General features: G+C 40.1%; 1 protein-coding gene across 1 annotated transcript; it reads right to left on the bottom strand.

The window, feature by feature from the left end:
- Positions 1-12,007: 12,007 nt before the first annotated feature.
- Positions 12,008-22,691, bottom strand: LOC117269962 (taste receptor type 1 member 1-like). Its single transcript, XM_033647337.2, has 6 exons — positions 22,318-22,691; positions 21,763-22,060; positions 20,886-21,611; positions 18,942-19,148; positions 14,865-14,985; positions 12,008-13,789 (listed from the first exon to the last, which is right to left on the bottom strand). Exons 1-6 carry the CDS (start codon positions 22,485-22,487, stop codon positions 12,867-12,869), a joined length of 2,445 nt encoding a protein of 814 aa, XP_033503228.2. The 5' UTR covers positions 22,488-22,691; the 3' UTR covers positions 12,008-12,866.
- Between the last annotated feature and the right edge of the window lie 5,167 nt (positions 22,692-27,858).

Raw genomic sequence — 27,858 nt, 5'->3', positions numbered from 1 at the left:
ACCTCGGTGGTGGTGGGTGAGGCCATTAATTACATCGCATTTGACAACTTGCTTCGCCGGGTGGCCCCCCACATCCAGCATGACAAGTTGCGTAGAGCGACTAGCTGTCACCCTGCGCTTTCTCGCTACAGGAATCAGTCAGCAAGCTTTGGCAGCAAGTTACAAGCTGGGTTCTGCAACTGTGAGCTGCATTGTCAGGGAGGTGTGCCATGCAATATGGATTGCGCTCAAGGATGAGTTTGTGTCTGTTCCAGAGGGAGAACAGTGGGAGGCGATCAGGAGAGACTTTTGGGAGCTGTGGAATTATCCCAACTGTATCGGGGCCATAGATGGAAAACACGTGAGAGTGAGAGCACCATCCAACAGTGGTAGAAGTTTTTTTTAACTACAAAGGTTACTTCAGCTTCATCTTAATGGCAGCTTGTGATGCAAAGTACAAATTCAGGTACGTCGATATCGGAGCTTATGGGAGAGACAGTGATGCTGGCGTCTTCTCGAGGAGCCACTTTGGATCCCAGCTCATCAAAGGCACGCTTCATCTCCCACCCCCAGCTCCTCTGCCTGGGACTGAGACCATCACTCCAGCTGTGTTTGTAGGTGATGAAGCATTCCCACAGAAAGTGAACCTGATGCGACCCTATTCAGGTCAGTACACCCTACACATTGTAACAGTACAATACAAAGAGATACACAATACTAAAGACATTTATCAATTAAATCAGGTTTTAAATCTGTTGTTAATGGCATAGTGTATTGTGGCTTTGTTGTTCTCTTTTAATTCACTATTAATATTTGTGCTATTGTTAGTAGAAATGTATCCAGCATAATCTGTCAGCATTAATTATGACATAGGTTTTAGTTTTTGTAACCAATTAATTTTTTTTTATTATTCATTTATTGACCTTTTTTCCTTCTAAAGAATTTGTCCCAGAAAACAAATGATCATGCAGGTTTTAACAGCAATATTGTTTTTACAGGGTTGCACCTCTCAGCTGATCAGTGAACCTACAATTACCGGCATTCCAGGGCCAGGCGAGTTGTAGAGAACGCTTTCAGCATACTTGCAGCGAGGTGGAGAGTATTTGGAAGGGCCCTGGAGTGTTCCGTTGAAACTGCGCAGGATATCACAAAGGCATGCGTTGCTCTGCAAAATTATCTTTGTGATGCAGATCAGTTCCAGCCAGAAGCTGAAAGGTACATCGCTCCTTTACTGATGGACACAGAGGGTGCACCTGGAGAATGGCGGCAGGCGATTCAGGGAGATACTAACCTTCTGGACATGCAGCGCTTCACTACAGCCAGAGCAACACAGGATGACATGGCTGTTTGTGATCAATTCAAAGACTACTTCCTTACTGATGAGGGAAGTGTGACTTGGCAGGATGCTGTCGTCCAACGAGGCACATTACATTAAAAAGGCCACAAAAGCCTGAACACAATAGCTCAGTACAGCACATAATCCATTTCAAGTTCAACCTTGTCAATTAAGTAAAATGAAAACATGGTGATAATTTGTGTTTTATCCAAGGGATAGCACTTGATTAAATGTAAATAGTTAGACTCCATTACTGTCCAAAGATAAACAGCACTTAAACCACTGTTACGTGGGAAATTAAGATTCCTTATCTCGAAGTTTCATTTCCTGGTTAAAAAGTTTAAAAAGTCAGCATGCTTAATATAGAATTTCATGTACTTTACCAAATACGACATCTACAGAAAGAGGCCAGTAAGAAACTTTTATTCAATGAAAGAACTGGCAAATTACAAGAGATAACAGTGTAATCTACTGTTAACAATAAATAAAACAGTGTGAGCTCATGTAAACAATTCATAACAAGCATTGGAATATGAGCTCCATAAAACAATAAAGTGCACAAATCTGGGCTCATGTAAACAATTCATAACAGAATGTGAGCTCCACAAACAAATCAATAAACTGCAAAAACTCAAAGTCTTACCAAGAATATTTGTCTTATTTCTAGCCAAAATGTTTCATTTCTCGCCAAATTTTCACTTGAAATAAGTAGAAAAATCTGCCTGTGGAGCAAGATTTTTTTGCTTGTAATAAGAAAAAAACTTGCCTCCACAGGCAGATTTTTCTACTTATTTCAAAATATCAAATATTCTTGGTAAGACTTTTAGTTTTTGCAGTGTAAACAGTGTTACCTCATGTAAACAAAAAATAAAGTGCAAATGAACATAAAATATGGGACCTTTTAAACAAAAACGTCCAAGCTAAGATTTGTTTGTAACCACTGTGTAATCTGTGTCTAAAAAGTGCATTTCTATATTCTACAAAGCATCAGTTGCTGCTGTATTTCTTTTACTAGCCGTTTGGCGTCAGGTTCAGGAAGTTGTAGCAAAAAGCTGTTTAGGTAGGTTGTGAAAGTTGTATACATGTTTTTGTTTGCCTGAGTCTCCTTGCGAATTTCTTCCAGCCTCTGGAGTAGTGCAGTGTCAACTGGATTTGGTTCCTGGCTTCGCTTCCTCTTTTTTTTCTCATGTGATGATGTCCCAAGTGGACTAGGAGCAGGAGGGAGGCTTGTGACATCAGAGGAAGATAGTGTACCTGAGCTTGATGCAGGTGAAGGAGGATGATTGACAGTGTGCAAACTTGAAGTACTGCAGGGCTTGACGCTAACTTTTTTCCCAGGGAGCACATGTGCTGCTAAGTTGAAAAAGTAAGGAGCGCACAAAGAACTTTAGGGGCACAATGTAAATTGATCAAATAATGTGTTTTCCGTAATAAACATGATGCAAATAGACATTTACAAGCAAAATTATTTAATGAATTTGTATACAAAATGTACAGAAAGGTAAAATGATCAAGTTTTGAAAAAGTATTGCAATTTAATTTTGTCTTTAATGTTATTATCTTATATATATTATTGCAATATGATTATCTTATATAATGTTATTACTATCCTAAAACATTCTCCAGGTCCTCTGAAACTCTGCAGGACTTATTTCCACCCTGCCCAGCAGCGGTACCATGACAAACGGTCAGAGGCGGTCCTGGCTAGTTTTACACCCTGGGCGAACCATCCCTCGGCGCCCCCTCGCCCAACCCCCCACCGCTCCCCACCCCCCATGGTACGATACCAGTGAAAGTATCACGGTTCTGAGTAGTATCACGATACCACGGCAAAAATGAGGCAGATGTGCCTTTTGTCATTTATTAAAAGATAAATCACTTTTCTATAATACATCAATGATATTTCAGTGGAATAAATTACTTATTGACTTATTCATACTTCAAAAACAGCATCAATAAGTGATTCACATAGGGGGGAACGGCTCGTTTCTCCTCTGACTCGCCACATACCTGTGTGCCGCCATGGCTCAGTTGTCGAGGTACTACTGGGCAGTCATGACACCAACGAAAGAGGAAATTACTGGACCTGGAGTTGGACTTCTCTGTCGCCGGTAAGCCGTTATCTTGCGCCGCAGAGCACTATGAGCCTCCGCCGTATTCCTGTCTGTGACCCCCGTTCAACCCACAACCGCCAGAATTTGCCTTTCCTTTCTGCTGCTGGTTGAAACGTGATAATAGGGGCGCCCCAGCGCCCACTCCACTAACTTGACGTGGAAATGAGCGGTAGTCTAGAAAACTGGCGAGTTTTTTTTTTTTGTTTGTTTTGTTTTGCCCTCACATTGATTGCGCCCTGGGCGATCGCCCACAGTGCCCATAGCAAAAACCGTCCCTGCGAATGGTCCCTAATTGCGGGGAGAACGGAGCAGGCTTCCCAGGAGGTCCGCCACTTTTCCCGGTCTGTCTCCTCCACACTTTGACTTATTTCCACGCTGCCGACAGTGGGACTTATATTCATTGTGCCGACAGTGGCTTGGAAAACCGCCCAAAACCGTGTCACACGGGGAAGAGAGAAGAGGGAAGGCGGCTGGAGTTCCTCCAACATTTGCGGTTAGATTATCATATTTTTTATTGACAAAAATATAGGCTGCTTTGGCTGATTTTTTTTTATGCGCACATGTGCCCCTAAATATTTTTAACAGTTCGCGCGCACCTATTTTTAGTCACAAATGCGAGTGAAACGCTCGCACTGTCGAGCCCTGTACTGGCCTCTCTATCATCTTCTGGTGGCTAGAACAAAGAAGCCACATGTAAAGGGTTGGCAGTGTAAATCAATAAGTGCCAAGTTATTTGTTGTGTAGTTCGTATTAATTTATGAACCAGTCAATAAAAACATGACTCATTTATAATCAGCCCGGTGTCAAGTGACCTAATCTGTGACTATATTACCATTAGCACTGTTATTAACTGACGTTGGTTAACATTAGTTTTGTTGTTTTTGTACCCTCTCCCTCCTTTCATGTTTTTTAAAATGTATTTTAGTAAATCTTTCAATGAAGCTTATATCAAAGATGGTGGAAAAAACCCACATTATGAACTTTCAAATGGCAAAACATTAATAGTAAATTGTCTTTCAAAGAATTTGATATGCAGTTATTGTACAGTAGATGTATTCACCCGTTGCAGTTAGCAGTGCCATGTTGAAGAAAGTCCAGCTACTTTCCAAATACAAACATTAAAAAAGAGAAATCCTTACCATGTCATTATTTGGGTAGTTGGTCGCCGTTGCTCAGTCATTTATATACGCCTTGAGCCATCCCAGACGCCGAAGAATTGGTGGATCCACCCCATCAGCAGCATCCCCACTCCGCTTGCTCATGGACTTGTTGTGGGCTCGAACAAATCTGTCTCGCACAGACTGCCACTTCTCCTTCGCTACCGACCACGTCACATTTAATTCCCTTCCAATCTCCTCCCAGCTGTTCTGTAGCATTTGTTTATCCCAGTGTCCAGGAGAAGTGACATCATAGAGATTTTTATAGTTTCTGACTAGTTCGCACAATCTTTCTTCAAAAAGTTCCGCCATTGTTATTTCTTCTTCGTGTCTCACTAGAGCTACGTATCAGGTAGTGACAGCAACACTGCCCCCACGGTTTCCGGTGGTACTGCTCCGTTTGACCCGTATCCGTAAGCTTTATGGAAACGTGCAGAAATACGGACGAAATGAACGCAGAGCACGGACAGAAGGCTCCGTCTGTATCCGGATCCGTATTTAACGTTGAGCATAAATGAGCCTTAAGACTATTTATTCGTTGACACACTGGAGTCAGTTTGATATCTGTGTACCTGAGGAAGAGATCATTTGTGCTCAAAATGTACTTTAATTTAAATTAGTCTATATGTGCAACCAGGGACAAACACGGTTGATCGAAACACCCAATGATAATATACAGATGGGCTGCATGTAAGAGGTGGACACAATAACACCGCAAAATATAAAAGTTGAATAAATTAGCCTATTGATGAATACAGTGTTAATGTTTTTGGATAAGGCTCTGTCGGAGGGGTGTGACTCTGCTCTATTGTAACTTTTAGATTGCATTATATAGTTTGGAAGTTTTGATATTTAATCTAACTCGTGTGGTAAATGATGGCGTTTTGCACAAACAAAAGTTCCGTTTATATTCTGTGTTTGCGAAGTCCATCCACGTTTGCTAGCTAGCAGTTGCTGCTACACTCCTCTGTGTGTTACTGCAACCAACTGTCGATCAGCAGAATGATGTGAAACCAGTGGCAGGAATGTGTACCCCATCTCCCTGTGCCCATGCATGTGCATGTGCACTACAACCAAAACTAAATCACTGCTCTATAGTGCTACTAGTGGTTAAAAACTTGACATGATATTTTTAACTGTATTGTCTGGGTTGCACTGACATTGAAGTACATCAGTCAAAGTATACATTTTACCTTGCCTTTTCAAAAAGATTATTACAAGAGGCTTATTACAAGTATTGGCCAGGACACTTGCAGGTTATGGGTGTCAAAGAAATGTGCAAATGATTGCGATGATGATGCTTTTGGTTCCCAAATGCCTGGCAAGAAAACTGTGACAAAAAAACTGTCAGTTTGTAACAATGAAGAGGCATAAGTCAACAACATCCTCAGTTATTTCTCACAGTTGTAAGGCTACTTGGTCATTTAAGATGAAAAGTGCACAGATAAAACATCAGGAAAGAGCAACCAAAGATCATCATTTCATTCACCAGGCAAATCACAACTGTTAATTGACGCAAAACCACTCTCCTATCTTCTTGCTTTGGTGTCATTGATCATTGTGCAAACAATTATTAGTGTTTCTCCTTGATACATAATTTTTTACAATGGCTAAATTACATAAATCTTTTAAACAATAACTCATGCTTTTTGAAAGTAAAAATTTCAAAATACTAGCCTAATGAAAAGTGTTTATATTGAATGAAAAATTTTGCTAAAGAGATGATCTGTTGATGACAAGGTAAAGTGAAGATGGAGTACAGATGAGGTTGTAAGCTTATGCAGGGTCACACGCAAATGCACACAAATTAATTAATTCAACCAGGTATCTTTGGTTTATGCTAAAATGCTACATCCTCTTACAAATAAGCTCTGCATGACTTACACTTTGACCACACAGGTCATTTGAAAGGAGGTAATTTGCAATGACTCTGTGGATGACACAGCCAGGCCATGAGCTAAACTCTCACCAAAGTTTGAATTCAGGAAACCTCCTGATGAGATGGCGGAACTCCTCGTTCTGCTCGGTAGGAAGGGACAGGCCCTCATCTGCAGGAAGGAGAGGTCATGGGATGATGCCAACTGGGCTGATCACGGCCACTCTAGGCAATTGTTATAATTCCAGCAGATGCAGAACACAGTCCCTCCAGAAAATCGCGATCTTGCGATCGCAATAATTAACGCAATTTTTTTTTTTTTCAATTTTTCAAGAGTCCCGCGATTTTTCCGCGTTTTTCCGGTCGACCGGAAGTCGTCATCAGACGCATCATCAAATGCGCTAATGGCATTGCAGTATGGAGAAACACTCTGTATTGACATAAGAATTTGCACAGTTTAAATGCATACAATATGTGTTGAATGTATTAAAATGTTATGTTTTCAGAAGATGTAGCTTACATGTTGTTTTACAGTCACATTGTCTGGTTTGAGAGCTACAATATTCACTCAGATTTTTTTGCAACATTATTGGACTCCATGTTTTGAAACTAATTAAATAAAACTAAAGAAGAGAACTATAAAAAAAACATTTGCAGCTATTTTTGTAATATTCAATATTATTATTATAGCAAGTGATTACATGACTTATTTTTTGGAGGTAGTAATTTTTTATTTTTTTTTAAATCACATTTCTTTTCTCCTTTTGTCATTAGCCGCAATTGTTGTCATTTGCAGCAATTTCCCACAAAAAATCACTTCAAAATGCTGCAATTTTTACCGCAGTTTTTGACAAAATTGGCTGCAAATTCAAGGGTTTTTTGCTGCAAGATCCTGGAGGGACTGAGAACAGCATGTTTCAGAAGCCTCCCAGGAGCTAGTAAAAATACAAGCCTCATCTAATTTTGAGCCACAGGAAATTGCACAGAACAGATAGTTTTCCTGCTAACAGACACTGTGTGTGAAATATAGATACAATATAATTATGGGAACAAATGTAGGTTACAGCACAATATAATAGCAAATGACAACAATAAACACAACTAAAATAGACAAAAAAAAACCCTTTTCACTAGGAGCACAAATATCAAGGAAAAATGACCAAATCAACAAAATCTACAAGTCTACAAAATCAGGCAGGTAATAGTTTTGCTTCTGAAAAGATCCATGATGTGGTAGGATGCAGCACAGCAGATGGAACAAAACCAAGTAGCAGAAAATAGCAGCTAAAATGTGGCGCAGCTGTGCCCAGAAGAATTATCGCTTTCAGCTCCCCAGTCAAATGGCAGTGAAGATAACAAAAACAGGGACTGATTCATCTCGTAACATGCCTAATTTTAGTGGATCTGGTGTGGAATTTATCTGCGGATGCTCAGGTTCAAATTAAGGCCAAAATTTGACCTGCAACAGATGATGTTGTTTGTTGTTTTTAGCTGAGACAGTTTCTGGAAAACTTATGACCCTTACCTGCTGGTTAAGAGGAGTCAGCAGTCGATGATGATATAAGACAGGTTTTTAAACAACTGTGAATCACCATAACCACGAGAGGTCCTTAAAGCATAGTCCTAAATGTGCACACAAAACATTAGGATGATTGTTCCAGTTGTGGGATTTGCAAGATTAGTTGGGGACAGACAGCCAGACATGCAAATATTCACTTCACATTTGTTGTTCATTGAGTAGTAGTAGTATTAAGTGGTCCTATCTCCTATTTATTATTCTGCAAGGCTTTTGCAGGAAATAGTTTCAAAGAATTGCGTCTGAAGGCTGTTCCATCAGTGTGTTTAACTAATTAGCAGGTGGCACCTTGTAAGATTGAGATTGTGAATGTGTGTGTGAATAGGTTAAAGTGACAGGTGGTTTTCTTAAGCAGAGGAAAAAATGGTGGAAACATGAAGAGGTCAGAGAAATATCCTCAAACACTGGATGGCCGTGAATAAGAAATATTACAGATAAGATCATGCACAAATAATGTGTGTGGTTGATCTCATTAGGGATACACACACATTTCCCACCTAATGCTAAAATGCCAGAAATAAAATGATCACAACACTAAGATATTTAGAAAACTGGAAAATTGCAAAAGTGCAGCAGTTATGACTTAAGTCTGTCTCAGCCCTCCATCAGCAGAGTGATCACACTAACCATGACAACACTTTCAGTCTCACGTTGTCACGCAGTTCATTTCACTTCCACTGGGTGTCCACATGTCACAGGCTCACAAAAGGGCAACTCACATCTGATAAAATAATGCATCACACCTAGCAACAGGGTCAACCACACTTCCTCGCTAAGGTAAACAATTATGTCCCTTCCTTCCTCAGAGTTGCTCTGAGAACTTTCCTAAATCACTCCTGAGCTAGGACTCCTTACCAAAAATATTTAGGCGAAGTTAAGAGCTTTTTGAGAGACTGTTTGTGAATATATTACCCCAGGGTAATTGGGTGAATCTTTGATGGATATTTGAGCAAGTTGTGCACATATACTCAATAAAATCATAAGCTGTACAAAAACGGACGTTCTGCACCCTAATTTTAAGAAGTAATTTTAGAAGTGGCGCCTTCATGTGGTGACACGCGTACAGCAATTTCAAGAGGCTTGAACAAAAAGGAAATCACACACATTTCATTTCATGTTTTTATTGAATCACTCTCACTGTTATAACAACTGTACATATATATGTAAACCAGTGCAGGGCTTAACAGAATTAATTTCATGTACTTAATCTCTGAATGTTCTGAAGCTGGTTAGTAGTGACATTTAAGATTTTAAAGTGTATCTTTAAAGCACAGTGTAGATTGAATACAACTGCAGTATAAGTTTTAATCCATATGTTAGCAAGGCCAGAACGGTCAAACACGGAGAGTCATAAAACTGTAACTTAATCATTGATTACCATGTTTAAATAGGCTATACAATTGACCTATGACTAAGTCCCGCCCTCAAAGGCGATGAGCCAATCACAGTGCATGTAGCCATTCCCATACACTCGGACATTCTCTGCCTGGACGTCCATTGAAATGCATTACGAAGTCAGTTTTGTTCGGTTTTATGAGCTTTTTCGGAGATTTGGAGTTTAAAAATGGTCAAACGGTGTGCATATGGGGTACATGCACCTCCGACACAAGGTATCCTGAGAGGCTGGGTGACGAGGTGTATTTTTTACACTTTAAACCACATCTTAACTGAGAAAAGTGTCTCCTTTGGATAAAGTTGTGTGGTAACGTTAGACCACAACATCAACTCAACGTGTATAAGATTAACAATGATGTCTACATCTGTTCTAAGGTAAGTCAACATTGTGTTTGAGGCAACATATTGTCACTTTGCTGGAAAGAAATATAAAGTTATTTTTAACATCTCTAGCTAACGTTAGCTAAAGTTAGCCTAACGTTAGCTCCTAGCTGCGTTGTTCATCATGTCACCTTGTTTGCTGGGAGTTCATTAGCCTATTTTTTTTTTGCCTAGTTTTTATGCATACATCATTGTTAGCTGTTGTCCAAAGGGCTCTAGTTAAGCTAACGTTAACTTCTGGAGCTTAGCTTCATTAATTTATCTGTAATGGCAGAGATAATAAAGGTTGGCAAACGTTATGCTGAATGATTCAGTGTAAATACTGTAGCACCAAACTAACGCAGAGACACTGTTGGTAAAGATGGTAAAAAGGCTGTTATCCTTTTCTCATATTCTGAGCCAAAAACCTTAACTTCAGTGGCACTTTAACTTGTTGTCTTTGATGGTGACGGCAACGAGATGCGGTTCACAAGCGTACACTGGGACCTGTAAATTTTGGCTTGTAATTTAAGCTTCTCATCGACTTCTCAACAATAAAATGATGAATATATCCCTCCAATGCATAGTTTAGGCCCTTTTGGTTACTTCTCAATGACATCTGATTGTTATGTCCCCAAAAATCACCAATTGCCTCCTGTGAAATGCTGTGTGCTGTGACACCTGCCATAGCGCCGGTCACTGAAAGTTGATAGTTTGTCCGAGTGAGTGGAGGGCGTGGCTTAGCCATAGGTCAATTGGCTTAGTAATTTTGATGACAGTTATTACAGTTGACATTTAATGATCTCAGATGAGAATCAACACTGTTTTATAGTGGGAGGAAAAACTATACAGTATAACAAAGATTTTTAACAGTAGCCTATAGTAGCAATATATTAACACCCAATTTCACATATGAATATAAATATATTTTGAAATGTAAAATACAACATCCCAAATGTTGCATTTCAGGCCATGATGTTAAATTTACATTTCAGGAGGGACTGAAACTCCCGTCAGTGTGTACATTATGAAAACAGATTAAGAAAGCACCACACATTTTTAAGTATTTGATTAAAAAGGATACATTAGTCACACAAGATACACATATCCACAACAATGTCACTACTGTATATACAGCCACTTACAAACTGATGTGACAGATTTTTAAGGGCAAGCGGGAAGATGTGCTTTATGGAAAAATAGTTGCTTCAATTCAAAGAGCAAACCATGTAATTGTTGGTGATACATTTCACTCAAAGCTACCAGATGTCAAGCTCATGATGGGAGGAAGTCATTAGGATTAACAAAGACCCGAGATAACTATAACAAATTTCCCAAAATTAGAATGTTATTGCACTAAAAATTCAGGGGATTGTACTCCTAAGTATGAAGCTAGATGGAAAGAAACTGAGCAAACAATGGGAAAAGGAATACCAGTTAATGCAATGACTGTGGACCCCCCCCCCCATTCTCTCTTAGCACTTAGACAACAATAACACATGGATTACAGTTCACTACAGACGTGGAATGACACACTCCAAATATTTATTAGAGAACATGAGAATTAACCTTTATAAAAAAGGTTATTTCAAAACTGTACGTGGGCCTTCAACAACTAAATAAGGAAAATACATTTAAAGTTAAAACAAGATAGGAAGCTGAGAGTTACGTATCTGATAGCCACACAAGGGGAATGACCAGAATCAATTTGAATTTTGAAGTCATGTGCCTGATTAGATCAAAGAAATAAGTGGAAGAAAAGGGATAAATATCTGCTAAGAACATTATCAGTGGCATGTAAGAAATCCATAACCAAGAAATGGCTGAAGAAAGAATACCTTCTACTGATGAATGCATTGACTTGGTATATGACATTTATGTAATGGAGTGAATGACTTTTAGTTTGAGAACCCAGAAGGATATTTTTATTGAGAACTGGACGAAATGGTTAGTGTATGTCTCAAATATGAGACTTGACGTTGTCTGAATAGGTACCAGAAAATCATTGCGGGGTGACCAGTAGCCCCTCGCTGTTCAGCTAGCTGTGGATTTTGATTATGTATGTTTATATATGTTGATGTTTATATGTGTATGTGTGTATGTGTGTGTATATATATATATATATATATATATATATATATATATATATATATATATATATATATATATATATATAGAAATGCTATGCTACAAAAAGCAACCATGCACCACAATCCCAAATAATGATTAGCATACATTCACTTAACAAAAAATATAGGCGTTTACAGTCCTGATGAAACGTGACATAACTACAAGACGTTGACATGACATGACATCCTAACCAAGATGCAAGCTCTGAGACTGGAAAAAAAAGGCCAACGTTGAACTGCCAAAACCTGCAGTTCCTCAATCGGCCACTTGAGGCACACTCCAACAGTGAGTCAATCCCCACTTCTGGCTTCTGGCACAGTCTGGCAACAGCAAAAATGCCAAAGTCAAAGCTTCACATTTGGAGTCCACAAACCAGTGGGTCATTTAATGGAGGATACCAAGTGCATAACCAGTTGGCCCTACTTAGCATATGTTAGCATGCTCACAGGCTAAAATAAGATAGGGGGCCATAGTAAATATTACTCCTACTGAGCATCAGCATCTGTCAGTGCAGCCAAGTAAGTATGCTGATTAGCATTTAGCTCAAGATACTGCTGTACCTATAAGTAGGCTACAGTCTCATAAAGCTACTAGCATGGCTGCAGACTTTTAGACTTGTTTAGTTCTGAAGTCAAAAGCTCTGATCAGGATTAAGAGATGCCAACCATCCCCAAAACAACAGTATGATTGCCTCTTGATCGCGCATGCGGGTTAAGGGAGAGGTGGGGTTATGACATCATCGTTTCAGAAAAGAGGTGTACTGTCTTGTACGGAAATGCAAAGGTGGCGTCTTCAGATTTTTTCACTCTGGGACCCGGTTTCAAAAGTATTTGGGCTCCTAAAACGCTGGCTCCATGCTTACGAAAGGTCTATACCATAAAAAACCTTTGCAGATACACCTAATCTCATCTCCGTGTGGACATGGCCTTACTTGAAGCTGCTACTACCTGACTGTCATGGTATAACTCTGAATGAGACCTTGAAAGTATTCCTGCGTGTTTTTGTACGATTGAAAAATGATGATGTAACATTTTGGGAGGAAATAAAACAACAGAAAGGAGTAGAGACTGGAGAGTACCGCCAGAGCTTTCAGTGTTTGGATGTACTTGCCACGGTAAAGAATATACACAGTGGCAAAGATGATCCAGGTGAGGATCAGCAGGAGCAGGCAGAAGGTTATTGCTTTGGCCTCATTGTAGTTTTTTGGGAGGTCTTTACCCATGTAGGAGAAAATAAAGCAAAGGGAGCACAAAGATAGAACTAAAACCACAGAACCAGAGGATGCTTTGAGATTAATGTCACAACCAAGTATGATTTTGTCTGGGGATGAAAATTCATGGTAGGGTTTGGGGGGAGCATAAGTATAGCCAATAATAAGTAAGACTGCCTGTGTAACAAATGCCACAGTGATGACCAGCCATTGTACGTGATATTTCATCCACCAGCTGCTGACCTCACGGCACCTCGCAGCTATTTTGAAAATGCAAACAATCTGAAATGAGCGCACAACAAAACATGCTAGACAAACAGTGTAGAACAACAGAAATGGTAAGAACCTTAAGATACAGAAGGAGGTTGTTGGCTTACCAAAGTGAAAGAACACACTGAGACTACACAGACTGAGGCAGCCTAAAATCAGGAAGCACATTGGTCCTCCAGCAGATCTGACAACAGGTGTGTTGTAGTTGATGGCAAAGAGAACAGACATGGCTAGTGTGAGGCCCACAAATGCCCAGGCCCCGATCATGATCAGTATGGCGCCACTGTCTGTGAATGGGATGTACTCCACCACCCGCAGACTGCATGATGTACTTCCTGCTGCAGACCATTCTGTGTCCTTACAGGCGATGCACTTGTATGGATCCTCTGTTTTACGTGAGAGACAGACAGGTTGTCAATAAAGCTAAGGTTTAATTTAGAAAAATCGTCTGTGAATTAAGGGATAAGAAAAACAGTTTAGAAAGCAGTGTTAGACATTTAATCTGTGATATTGTATGTATTGAATTAGTGTTTTGGTTTCTTTATATGATCTTTAGCACCACCTTGTGGTTATTGTAAGTACTTGCACTGAGAGGAAGTGAGCTCATAGGAAAACAGGATGCAGTGAGCATCCCAGTGTGACAACCTTCATAATCCTTTGCCTAAAAGACTACAAAACGGCTTCATCTGTATGTCATACACTATTTACATTTATATTAATATGTTTAAGTCACAATTTCTTGGATATGAGTACAGTATTTTTGATGTTAGCTCAGTTTGTTACAAAACTACAGTACTACAAATGGATGTATGAGTACTTGATAGTTCAAGCATTCTTACTTTTGTAATTGATGTTTACTGTTATACGTTCATCAGTTATCACATATTTTGACATACCTACAAGTGTTAACATTAATTTGTCATTAATATTTTCTCAGTAGCCTTTTCTCTAAGTCTTCCCAGAGATGTTATTTAGTATCTAAAAGGGTATTAACTTGTTTGTGTTCTGTGTTCTTTGGGCAGTTTACAAAACGAAATATTTTGGTTCATTGAATCCTGCCAAACACAACAACCTGTCTGTTCCTTTAAAGAAAACTAAGCTGGAAAATATAATATAAAGCTGGCTGTACAGCTAAAAAACATGTTGCCTGCAACAACTTATAGTGAGGACAGCATATTGTGTATTTTCCCAAAATGAGCTTTTACCTCATGTCAAACTTGGTTTAAAGTTAACACTGATATACTTCAGAGATAACTGCAACAATTAAAATATTTATTGCTGTATCTTAATTGGTGTGTGCATTTCTGAGTGAATATGGAAGCCTGTACAGCAGCCCAGTCAACATGAAATGACTGTTATAACCTTTTGCCCATAGAAAAGCTGAACAGTCTGAAATTAGCTACCATCAATCAGTCATTGTCTTTTTTTCTCATTTTCTTCCTCTTATGTATAATAATTTACCTGTGCTGTTGACATAAGTCCCGCTGAGACAGATTTCACAGTTGAAGCAGCATCGTTGGAGTCCATTATACTTTTGTGCATATCCAGTAGGACATTCTGGCGAACACACTGAAGTAGGCACCTGTACAGGAGAATTATTTAGCAGAAAAGTAAATGAAGTAAGTGATGGGGGCAAATGATAGAGAAGTGGAAGTATTTAGTATACAGCTTTTTAAAATTCTGAACAGGTTTTGTAATATGGAATCAACACTGAGTTTCATATTTAGATGTCAACAAGTGACACCATGAACAACCACCTTTGGTTGATGTTCCTGACATTGGGTCTCATTAATGAAATGTTAGTGAATCTGTGAGTAGATTTGCACATTAAAAACCTTGATACTAAAAACCAACACCAGATATATGAACACTGGATTTGATCATAGGCATGTGTATATGTTCATGAATACCAATCAGTCATAAACTGACAGCATGCTCCTGCAAGTCAGCAATCAGCATACATCCCCGCCCATAATTAGCCAGTGTGTATTATGTATGGAAGTGATAAATACTATGGATAGGTTCATCCTGTCGACTTGCGAGTATGGGGCAAACAAAGACAGAGAGTGAGAGAATGGAAAACTTCTTGGACGCTGAGACTTAGGTTATAATAGGTGAATGAGAAGAGATACATTTTTTTTTCTTCTGTTAGTAGTGGTGTGACTATTTCTTTTTAAAAGATTATATTTTAGTTTTTGAATTTGACCCATGGCATCAATTCTTAATTAAAAATATGCTTAAAAAATTGCCCGACAACTGCATTTGAGTCGAGGCGCTATCCTGTGAACACCTAGTGACTGTCACACCCCCACTTCACAGTCTTACCCCACAAAATGAAATGCAAAATCTTTTCTTGTTTGTACAGATTCTGTTAATTATGAAGTCATATTTCCCTCTTAATTGATATCCCCCCTCTCGATCCCTAAACAATTTCTGTATATTTTGTGGTAGAAGGTTATTATTCACTTTGTACATGATTTGTGCTGTTTGGAATTTCACTATGTCTGTAAATTTTAATAACTTTGTAAGAAGAGTGAGTGAATATGATCCTGATAGCTGACATTATGAATGACCTGTATTGCCCTTTTTTGAAAAATAGTGAATTGATTGAACTCATATAGTTATTGCCCCAGATCTCTGCACAGTAATTGAAATATGGTAAGACAATGGAACAGTATAGGATGCGGAGTGATTTATGATCCAGAACCTGTTTTGTTTTGTTTAAAACTGAAATGCTTCTCAATAGTTTGGTTTGTATATGTTTGATGTGTGGTTTCCAACTGATTTTCTCATCTATTATCACCCCAAGGAATTTATTTTCATGAACCCTTTCAATCTGCACCCCATCTATCTGTATTTGTACTTGTTTGTTAATCCTGTAATTCCCAAGTAACATTATTTTTGTTTTATTTAAGTTAAATGATAATTTGTTTCTGTCAAACCATATTTTCAATTTGTTCATTTCTTAAGTGACTTCCTCCAGTACTACTTTTTAAATTCTCCCCAGAACAGAAAATATTCGTGTCATCAGCAAACAACACCAGCTTCAATACCTGTGACACCCTACAAGTATCATTAATATACAAGATAAATAGTTTAGGGCCCAACACTGACCCCTGGGGGACACCACAAACAATGTCTAAACATAAAGAACAAACATCACCCAGTGTAACGAACTGCTGTCTCTTCTGTAGATAGCTTTTAATCCAGTCTGACACAATATCTCCGATGCTGTATCTTTCCAGCTTTTTTAAAGGCTTTAAAGGCTTTCTTAATATCAATAAATATTCCAACTGCATATTTCTTTTGCTCAGTAGCGTTTGTGATGTCTTCAATTGCTTCTGTTATTGCTAGTGATGTTGACTGTTTGGTCTGAAACCATATTGTCGGAGAGTAATTTGTGTTGTACTATGACTGTATCCTGTCTATTATTGAATAGTTTTCCTAGTATTTTGGAAAATTGTGGTAGTAAGCAGTCAGGTCTGTAGTAGGGCTGCACGGTATATGCGGTAGACGGTAGAAATGATATAAATTTGGCCCACGGTAGAGATTTGCGCTCTACCGTCCTATCGTCGATGACGTCATCGCACCTGCCTCAGTGTGAAAATGGCTGCGAGCACAGAGACAGCGGAGCAAGAGGAGCTGGTTCACGTCCGTGATTTAGTGTAGCACGTGCAACATGTGTTGCTGGAGAACTTGTGAGTGAGTGAGTTAATGTTTTATGAACAGCCCCGGACTTCTCAGACTCTTTTAGCGACTTACCGCTCAGAGGGAACTCATTCAGTGTCTCCTCTGGCAGCAGCACAGCGTCTCTCCCTCTCCTCTCTCGCCGTGCGCACACGGGAGTTGGTTTTCGACAAGAGAGTTTGTCATAAACCTTTGGTAATGTAAACCTATGTGACGCTAGGGGCTCCACAAAAAACTCCATATGTGAATGTGTGATAGTTGTGGTATCATAACAGCCTGTCACAGGTTACAGCGTGATGATTAGAGGAGAAATGGCAGAGCATAAAGGTCCAGGTGGAAAAAACACAACTCAGTCATTTAGGATTTTGCTAAAAGAAGGAAATTACCTTTTGATATAGATCCCAGGGGACATTTTGCACCATACAGTACTGGGTTTTAATTTTGAGTTTTGAGATCTGCATTCTGCACAATAAATGCTTTAAAAAATACATTATATCTTTGCTTTTGTTGTTGTTTTTTTAATCAATTTAGCTTTGCTAAGGGACTACAAAACCCATTCAGAAACACTTCTATTATAACTTTTACACTTAAATTTATACCGCGATATATACCGTTACCGTGAAGGGATTCGATTTATACCGTGATATAAATTTTAGGTCACACCACCCAGCCCTAGTCTGTAGTTGGTGGAATGATGTTTGTTCCCAGTTTTGTACAGCGGAATGACTTTGGCGATTTTCATTTTGTTTGGAAATGAACCAGTTTGAAATAATAAATTACAGATGTATGTTAATGGTTTTGAAGTTCCTTCAATGACCTATTTCACTATTGTCATGTCAATGTCATTATAATCAGTTGAATTTTTGTTTTTACATTTTTTAACAATGTCCAATATTTCTTTCTCTTCCACTGCTTTGAGAAACATTGAGTTGTGATTTCATTCTATCAATATATCCATATTTTTTCCAACTGTCCCTGGATCAGAGATTTTTCTGCAAGGTCGGGTCACACATTTACAAAAAATTTATTAAGATTGTCAGCTACATCACTTCTTTTACAAATTACATTATGCTTATAGAACTCTGGATAGTCTATTTGTTTAAAATTACTTCTTATAATACTGTTTAATATACCCCATATTCCTTTAATATTGTTTTTGTTATCGTCTAATATTTTCCTATAATAATCTTTCTTGCTTGTCCTTATAATATGAGTTAACATATTTTTACATCTTTTATATTTATTTTCTGCCTCTTTAGTTCTCTGTCTTATGAATTCTCTGTATAGTGCATTTTTCTTTTTGCAGGCGTTTTGCAATCCCTTTGTGATCCATGAACAGCTGCTATATTTCAGTTTTCTTGTATATTCTTGAATTGGACAGCTTTTGTCATATAATTACTTAAATACCCTCAAAAATATTTCATATGCATTGTTTCAAAGGCATCTATGTATTGTGATCATAACAGAGCACAATATGAATTAAAATTACAATTTTTAATGATGACAAGCAATATTTATGAGCAATATCTTATTAACACAAGGACTACGAGCAGTCAGAAGCAGGTTATGTTAGTACCTATGAAAAAATTAGAGTAACAAACATATTGATGAATGCTAAAATACATGTAAATCTGCAGACAGTTTACACACAAATTCATTCTGCTCACACTTCATGAATGAGACCCCCGTCAAAGCTATGAGCATATATTTGTGCACAGGTGCGCCCACACACACACACACACACACACACACACACACACACACACACCTCTGCAGGAGTGGGTAAAGCAAACAATATATTTTTAAATCAACATCAAGAATATGAATTATTGCCAGTAACAAACAACTTACTTCTCCATTTGCGTGCCACTGAATTTTGCTTTCATTGATGAAAAAGTTAAACGGTGGATTAAAATTATAAAAGCCGATCTCCTCTGCATCACCACTTTGGTTCCAGAAGACTATAGAATAGAATCCGTAGCTGGGGTCACCATTCTCATCGAACTGAATACTGTGGTTGAACAGTGTGAAGTTTGACTTCTTTAGCTCTGCAAGAACCTGATGTGGATGCACAAAGTACAGATTATTGGAATGTGTTCACGGTGAACAACAGAGGTGTTGATTAAATAAGCAGTGTGATGCCCCCACTTTGGCTCTGATCACTGCACAATGCATGTTGGTTAGGTTTGTGTCTGACTTCAGCCTGACTTGCTCTCAACTCATGCAAAATTGGACAAAAATAATCACTTGAGATTGAGGCGGCTGTATTTTTTTGAGCCAGACCCTACAGTTGCTCTCTACTGACTGCAAGACCCAGAGCATGATGGGAAATGCCCTGTTCTCACCTGATCTAACAGCTGATTTGTTTAGATGTTGAGTGTTGAATTGGAGAGATTTAGATTTTGTGTGTCTGACTTGGAGGTTTATTCTGATAACAGAATACATGTTGTGGCTGATGGTGACTTTAGTAGCCAGATTGACCAAATAGATTCCTATTACAGATCATACTATACATAGTCTGTTGTATATTAAGACTTGTGGTAAGTAGGATGTGTTAACAATTGCAGTTTAAAACACGTCATTGTGAAACATCTGCAGTTGCACCAAAACTACTTGGTTAGGTTTTGGCACCTCTTGGTCAGATTTACAAAAAAAGACTATAGTTTTAGTCACTAGCCCTTTTAATGCAAAGATGGTGCTTCAGAATCCCTATTTTATGCCTCCTTTGCATTTTTACACAGAACTAAATAATGATGGCATCATTCCGCTCCAATGTGTGATTATGGAAAGCATCTTGGCATCGCAGGATCAAAAGAGGCATGACGGAAGTGACATGTAACACAACAACATCGGCCTCTAATGTGACATTAAACACACACGTTGACAGCACTTTATAAACAATAACAATGGCAAAACATGACAGCAAGAATCATTTACTGTTCCTGTTATATGGAGGGTGATCTTGTCCTCTGCTCGGAGGGTAACTGCTAACAGCTACTTTCATATCACCTGTGGTGGGTTTCATGCACAACGTGTCATCAAAATGTCACATGTGTCCTGCCATTGGTCCTGTCTTGCTGGCTGTCCAGTTTATAGAGCTTGTAAGTTGCGTGTTTCCGTTTCTGGTACATGGGACCTAAAAAATCGATTTCTTATAATGTATTTCAATGGCTAGATGAAAATTATTTTCTGGTCCTGTTTGAACTGTGCCATGAATTTCACGTATGTTGTTTGTGAATTTTTAATATATTTTTTCGTGCAAAGAAGGCTACAATTTAGCGGGAAGAAGTTTGATACTTTTTGCTCCGTAGATTGTGGCAGAAGACGCAGCAGCAGCACTGTGAGTTGAGAAGTGGAGGGAAAGCGTGATGACGTGACGTCACATAGGCGACATGGAGTCTTTCTCATTACGTTGTTTCCACAGCCTTTAACTGAAGAATCATACAATAAACTGTCAAACTCTTAACATGAAAAAAATATTATTTAGACCCACACAAAACATTTGTGTCATCCAAGGCGTTTAATGACTGGAACCAGAAAATATTAATTTTCTCTCCATTGACTCCAATTCATATTTTCCGAGCCTAGAGGTCCGATGGGGGTCTACCAGAAGGGGCGTGACTTACAAGCTCTATACAGACACCATTTGGGCGCTATTACTACCTCCCACGGGGGCTTAAAGACGAGACAGACTGTCTCCCCATTCCACAATCGTACCATAATCATAATCACGAACTCTAAAAATCAGATAGTGAGAATAAATGAAATGAATTATCAAGTTATCTGTATGCTTACCATGTGTGGGTACACTGTAATGTTGTTATTACATCTGCCAGCTCCACATTGCAGGACATTGTGTAAGGCGTGAGCGATAGCGTATACAGCAGTATAAACAGGAAAGTTAAAAGATGGATCTGCAGTGATGACATCTTCTGCACTCAGGCTGCTGCAGTTGCAATCCTGATTACAAACCATATTTTGCTCTGTGTTTTCACAATGAGCCTGGCTTCTGGAAGAATGGATAAAATCACTGAAACCAGGAATTGTCATTCTTGGCTCAGCAACCCCAATTACAGTCCCAATATTTTTGATTCCTTTCTTCTTGGGGAGCTTCTTGTTTAAGGACCACGCATCCACTGCTATCCACACTTTGTTGGTGATGTTTAGTTGTATTGCTGACTCAATGAGAGCTTCAACAGTCCATTCAGGAGCAAAAACAATAATGACACCTATCCTCTGTGCCTCTATCTGTTTGAATATTTGAGAGTGATCTGTGTCGTGATTCAGGGCTTTGGTGTACGGAAGGCAGATCTCAGTGTCCTTTATCCTTTCTATGAGCAAGTACAGTCCATCGATGCCATAATCCCCATCAATGTAGAGGAAAGCAATCCAGCGCCAGTTGAAGTGCTGCACAATGTCAACAACTGCCTTTACGACGTCTTGATTGGTATGCACTGTTCGAAAGAAAGAGGGAAACATCTCTTTTCTTGAAAAGATGGAACTGGAAGCTGCATAACTGACCTGTTCAAAGAGTCATAGAGAAACTGATTATTTTCTCTGACAAATTGTCATGACTTTAAAGCAGTTTACATTTTTTACAATTACTTTTGTGTTTTTATTACTTGATTTATCTGGTAAAAATATACTAAAATACAATGATTGGCAAATTTACCATAGGAATGAGATTCATCATGAAGAGAGGGGCCACAGTCCGTGCCTCAGTGCTTGTAGAAGCGCCGACCAGTGCTATCACTTTGGACAGATTCTTGTGTGGTTCACCCCAAGGTTGGATCAAGCCGTTGACAGAGATGAGGTTGAAAAAATCTGGGAAATTGTGCGTATCTGAGCAGTGGTCAAATATCTCATAGCCGAGAGATACATTTGGCAGGAGGCTGGTGGAGTTATTGATTTCCTCTACAGAGAATCTCATCACCTGAAACCTTCGATAGCTTGAATTAAGTAAGTGTTCACTGTGGGGAGAGGAGGGACAGGGAGAATATGAGAATTAGTTTCACTGTTCAAGAATGAGGCAACAGTATTGTAAAGTCCATCCAACCATGGACATCTAAAACAGGATTTCATGGAAATCATATTTTGAATAGAATGTGCTCCTGGCTTTATCCATTGAGCTGACGTGTGAGGCAAAACTCTTAATGATATAATCAGATACAGCAGGTGCTCTGCATTAGTTTCATAAGGTATGCACTTGGATTTACTTAAGACTCACCTGTAGCAGCTGATGGCTCTTGGTCTGTCATGATTAACAGGGTCGCTATGATGAACATCAAAAACTCCACCCAACATGTAATCTCCCTCAAGATGAAACTCCGAGGTGCATTGAGCCAAAGCATGGAGAAAACTTCCCAGGAGACACAAAGAAACAAGAAAATGTTTCATTGTTGTAGTTATTATTTACCAATCCGATGTGTTAGCCTCTACTGTTTGTAAGTTATGAGACACTGGTGAAGGCTACACCTCAGTGATCAGTTTCATTAACTTGAAAGACAATACACAAATCAGTATGCAAAAATACTGCAATGACTGTTCCAGTGTCTGTGCGATGTACACACGCAGGGTTTAACAGTAATTATGTGTATGGATGTTTATTGTTCCCATCATGAACACATGTAGTAAAGCTGAAGTTCCATGTTCCTGAGCTAAATAACCAGCTCACATTTTAAACTTTTGTTTTATTTAAATTTGTGTCACAGTCATAAGACTATAAAAATTTGAAATATATTTATGTTAAAAATTCATGGAAGACACTTTCCCTCTGTTAAAAGATTTGGGGTTTTTAGTTTACCTTAGCAGCCCAGCTCAAAACAAGTAAGGCTTGTAGTGCCCATTGATTTAAGGAGACAGTTTCACTCATCTTCCTGTGACAGGAAGTCACCTTTAGGAAATTCCAGTGGAGTGACACCGTGGGCCCAGATCAAATTTTTTAGTTGTGTGTCTGTTAGCTCTCCTCAATGAATACCTAATATGAAGCTGAGACACCTGTTTGAAGGGACGCAGTGTCTTTAGTAGCATTTGGGGTAAAAGAAAAAAGAACCACTCAAGTTTTGTTTTCTAATTGTACCAAAGACTGCAACTTCTTTTTCAGTGTGGTTCCTCCTTGGTGGCTTCATACTTCCCCCATGGGGTTTAAAAAAGCAAAAAGCAGCATCAGCTGCTCACCTACTAGTGAACAAATGCAGACCAATCCTTAAAATGTAAAATCCTACCCTATCACGGTGCTCATATTTACAAGAATAGGCCAGAATATTGCAAGAATAGGCCAGCACCTTTAAGGCTTCAAAAAATGTGAAAATCATAGTGATAACGATGCCTTTTGTCACCGAATGCCTGACAAGAAAAGTTACATAACCTCAGTTAAAACAGTGCAACCACATTTGTGACATCCTCAACTCACACCCACCGTCTGAATGTGTCATGTATGTCTAAGGATATTTCATGTTGGAATCAGTGTGGGGAGAGTGACGAATATACTATTCAGTACTCTACTTTTATCTAGCAATTTTACAAACAACACAGTCATTTATTTGAGCCACATGGAAAGGGGAACCAAAGATTATCTTTTAATACACTATGCAAATGCCAGCTGCATGACTGATGCAAAACAACTCTCCTCTCTACCAGCTATAGTACACAAGAGGACAAAGAGTTTGCATTAACAAACTCAAAACTGTGAACAAACTGTTAATAGTCCAGCACAGAGAAATGTGGACCTAATGTTCAGCATTTTCGTCCATTAAACCATTTTTTAATGACTAAAAGATGTCAATTTACTTTTTGAAAATTTGTCAAGCCAGGCTAACAAGAATCTAAGATTTTACATGTAAAGATTATGCAGCACAGTGCATTCTGGTAGATGTATGTTTTCTACCTCTTGAGCAAAGGCAAATGCCACAGCCCTTTTCCTCCATTTTATCTTGTCATGTAGCACCAATTCCTCCGAGAATTGCCACCTTAATGTGGTGGAGGGGTTTGTGTGTCCCTGTGAATCTGGGAGCTGTGTTGTCAGGGGCTAATAGCCCCTGGTAGGGTCTCCCAAGGCAAAGTGGTCCAAGGGGAAGGACCAGACTAAGAGTGATTCAAAAGACCTCGATGACACGAACTTTTCGGGAGGTGAGCACCTCGCCTGGTATGGGGACACCGGGGCCCCCTCCTGGAGCCAGACCCAGGGGGAGAGCTCACCAGCAAGCATGTGGTGGCTGGGCCTTAGGCCATGGGGCCCGGTCAGGCTAAGCCCAAAGAGATTACATGGAGCCATCGCAAATAGGTCTCTGACTGTTGTTTGTGTGTATGCACCGAACAGCAGTGCAGAGTACCCGGCCTTCTTGGAGTCTCTTGGTGGCGTCCTGCAAGGGGTGCCGGCTGGGGATGTCCCCAGTTCTCCTGGAGGACTTCAATGCTCACGTGGGCAATGACGGAGAAACCTGGAGGGGTTGATTGGTAGGAACGGCCTGCCTGATCTGAACCCGAGTGGTGCAAGTCATGGACTGGCCATAACGAACACCATGTTCAAGCACAGGGAGGTTCATAAGTGTACCTGGTACCAGAACGGTCTTGGCCAAAGATCAATGATTGACTTTGTGGTAGTTTCATCAGATCTACGGCCATGTGTCGAGGACACTCGGATGAAGAGAGAAGCAGAGCTGTCAAGTGATCACCACCTGGTGGTGAGTTAGATCAGATGGTGGGAGAAGCAGCCAGACAGACCTGGAAAACCGAAACGTGTAGTGAGGGTGAACTGGGAACATCTGGTTGAGGCCCCTGTCCGTGGGGTCCTCAACTCTCACCTCCAGAGTCTGAGTGGTACATGTTCAAAGCCTCCATTGTAGAGGCATCTGCTAGGAGCTGTGGTCAGAAGGTTGTCAGTGCCTGTCGTGGCTGGTGGACACCAGCAGTGAGGGAGGCCGTCAGGCTGAAGAAGGAGGCGTTTCACGTCTGGCTAGCCCAGGAGTCTCCTGAAGCAGCGGACAGGTACCGGTTGGCCAGAAGGGCTGCAGCTGTGGCGGTCACTGAAGCGAAAACCCGGGTGAGGGAGGAGTTCGGGAGGCTATGGAGAAGGACTTTCGGTTGGCCTCAAGGAAGTTCTGGCAGACCGTTAGCCAACTCAGGAAGGGAAAGCAGGGTTTGTCTCAGGCTGTGCTCAGCAGAGAGGGAGAGCTGCTGACCCGAACTAGGGACATTGTCAGGCGGTGGAAGGAGCACTCCTGAACCCAGCCATCACATCCACTGTGAACGAGGCAGAGCCTGAAGACTTGGGGGGCCTCTCGCCCATATCCCTGGCAAAGTTTGCTGAGGTAGTTTAAAAGCTACCCAGTGGTAAGGCACTGGGTGTGGATGAGGTTCACCCTGAGATGCTGAAGGCTCTGGACACTGTTGGGCTGTCTTGGCTGACATGCCTTTTCAGTGTCACGTGGACGTCGGGTACGGTGCCTAGCCAGACCGTGGTGGTGGTCCCCATCTTCAAAAAAGGGGACCGGAGGGTGTGTTCCAACTATTGGGGTATCACACTGCTCAGCCTCCCGGATAAGGTTTGTGGACTTGGACAAGGCTTACGACTGCGTCACTTGGGGGGTGGGGGTGGGGTGTCTTGTGGGGGTTACTGCAGGAGTAGAGGGTGCCAGGCTCGCTGCTACGAGGAGGAGGAGCTGGAAAGCGTTGCTGGGGAGAGGGATGTCTGGGGTGCTTTGCTTGACCTGCTGCCCCCGTGATCCGGCCCCAGATAAGCGGATGAAAATGGATGTGTGGATGGATGTAGCACCAATTTCAAAGGAATTTGCATCTTTTTACTGCATAGACAGTACAGTGTGCATAGTACAGCAGATATGGTCACACAAGCTTATAGATGGCCCACATGAGGGGTAGCATGTTACAGCACGAGTTTCCCAACTATTTTAGCTCAAGACCAACAAGAGAAATTTGGTGTCCTCCCAGGACCCAGTCTTACAATAGTATATCATGGATTGCCACAAAATATATACATTTAATGAAGCGAAGAGGACACAAACATTTATATGAAGATGGACAGTCAGTGTCTGACTGATTCAAAATCAAGACATAACCCGACACACACACACGCAGATTAGTGAAGCATGGATCTAATGACACTCTATCAATAGCCAACTATTCGCCGCTATGCAAAATCTAGTGTCAGCTTGTGTGTAATGTTGTCGTTGTAACAGTGGGGGTAGTATCTGTAAATAAACTGTGGTAAACTTCCCTCCATCTTACCAGCACCCAGATCTCCCTGCTCATCTCTCAGCTCAAAGCAGATGTTTGCTGGCTCTAGGGTTGTTACTTCAACTACAGATTGTATGTTTGGATTTTTGTATGCCCATCACGACAGACATAAAGAGTATAGAAGCGGATTGAGAGAGAGACCCACCCATCTCTCCTCTCTCTTCCTCAAACACAGACCAAACTCAGTTCCGTGCTGACCACAAATAAAACAAGATTCTGTTGCTGTTTGGCCCATTTGTCACGTAAAATGTCATCAGAAACATATTTTACTTACTACTGACTGTTCGGCTGTAATATGGGAATATGTGAACAAGAGGCAGGCGCCATACTGTTTTGTATTATTGTACTGTTCTGTAAAATTGCTGGCAGAATATATTGAGATCAAAAACCTAAACAGTGCTGATCAAATTTGAACCAAGATTCAGTTACATCTTTGCTTATATTTCTCACCTCAGATGTTTTTGGAAACAAATTTTAGCTCACATTTTAATTGTAAATTAAGACTGTTTATTACCAACTGGCCGTCAAATTGTTTGCAAATTGTTTCCGGTGCAGTGCAGTGCATTCTGGTAGTTGTATGTTTTCTACCTCTTGAGCAAAAGCAAATGCCACAGCCCCTTTACTCTTTTTTTCTCTGGTCATGTAGCACCAATTTGAAAGGAGTTTGCATCTTTTTACTGCATAGACAGTACAGTGTGTATCCACAGTGCATGGTTTAATGCATAGTACATATAATTAGCAGATAGGGTCAAACGAGCTTATATATGGCCCACAAGACCAACAAGAGAAATCTTGTGTCTCCTCAGGACTGTAATATCATGGATTGCCACAAAATGTTTACGTTTAATGATGGATAGTGACAACAAACCATAAATTAAAAATGTATATGAAAGGTAAATGTGTATGTAATGTTCCCTTTGAAGAGTTGACAGAGAGGATATTATCATTAGAAATCACCACTCTCACCTGTCACCACCACATTAAAGTTAGTCAGGCACACACAAAGTTTCTAACACTTGTTTGTCAGAGTAATTAACACACACTAACTGAAACACACTTAACCAAAGCTCCCTCTGGCCACTAAACCAGATGACAAAGCATCTGAGCTGAACAATCCAGCGTATTAACAAAAAAAACAGTGGGCCCAACCTCTCAACGAACACCAAAACTGCTCCTTAGACCCAAACAGTCTACTTCATAGGCTTATAGTGGGGCTAAGTAGTCTTTATTTATGTCTCCAGGTTAATGAGGTAAAGCTCTGAATATCTGAACAAAGATGTGCACACAAACTCCCCAAAATCAATATCTGTACACCATCTGCCCCCTGATTTAATTTCAATAAAAAAACCTATGTTGCACTGTTCAAGGTGTGCCAACGGTCAGTCCTGTAGACAGCGTCACAGTGACGTGGCGCCCTCATGTGGAGACATAAGTGTTAAAGAAACTACAAAAGACTGTTGGACAGAGAGGAAATCACACACATTTCATTTTAAGTTTTTATTGAATCACTCTTACG

The sequence above is a fragment of the Epinephelus lanceolatus genome, chromosome 8 (genome assembly GCF_041903045.1).
Source record: "Epinephelus lanceolatus isolate andai-2023 chromosome 8, ASM4190304v1, whole genome shotgun sequence".
Taxonomy (NCBI): domain Eukaryota; kingdom Metazoa; phylum Chordata; class Actinopteri; order Perciformes; family Serranidae; genus Epinephelus; species Epinephelus lanceolatus.
Note: the sequence above shows the minus strand (reverse complement) of the source record. Positions and strands in the feature narration are given on the sequence as shown.

Coding starts and splice junctions, on each gene's coding strand:
- LOC117269962 (XM_033647337.2), bottom strand. CDS start 22,487: ATGAAACATTTTCTTGTTTCTTTGTGTCTCCTGGGAAGTTTTCTCCAT. Junction 19,149..20,885: donor TTACAGTGTACCCACACATG/GTAAGCATACAG, acceptor CATCCACATCAG/GTTCTTGCAGAGCTAAAGAA. Junction 14,986..18,941: donor AGTGGCACGCAAATGGAGAA/GTAAGTTGTTTG, acceptor TCTCCTGTACAG/GTGCCTACTTCAGTGTGTTC.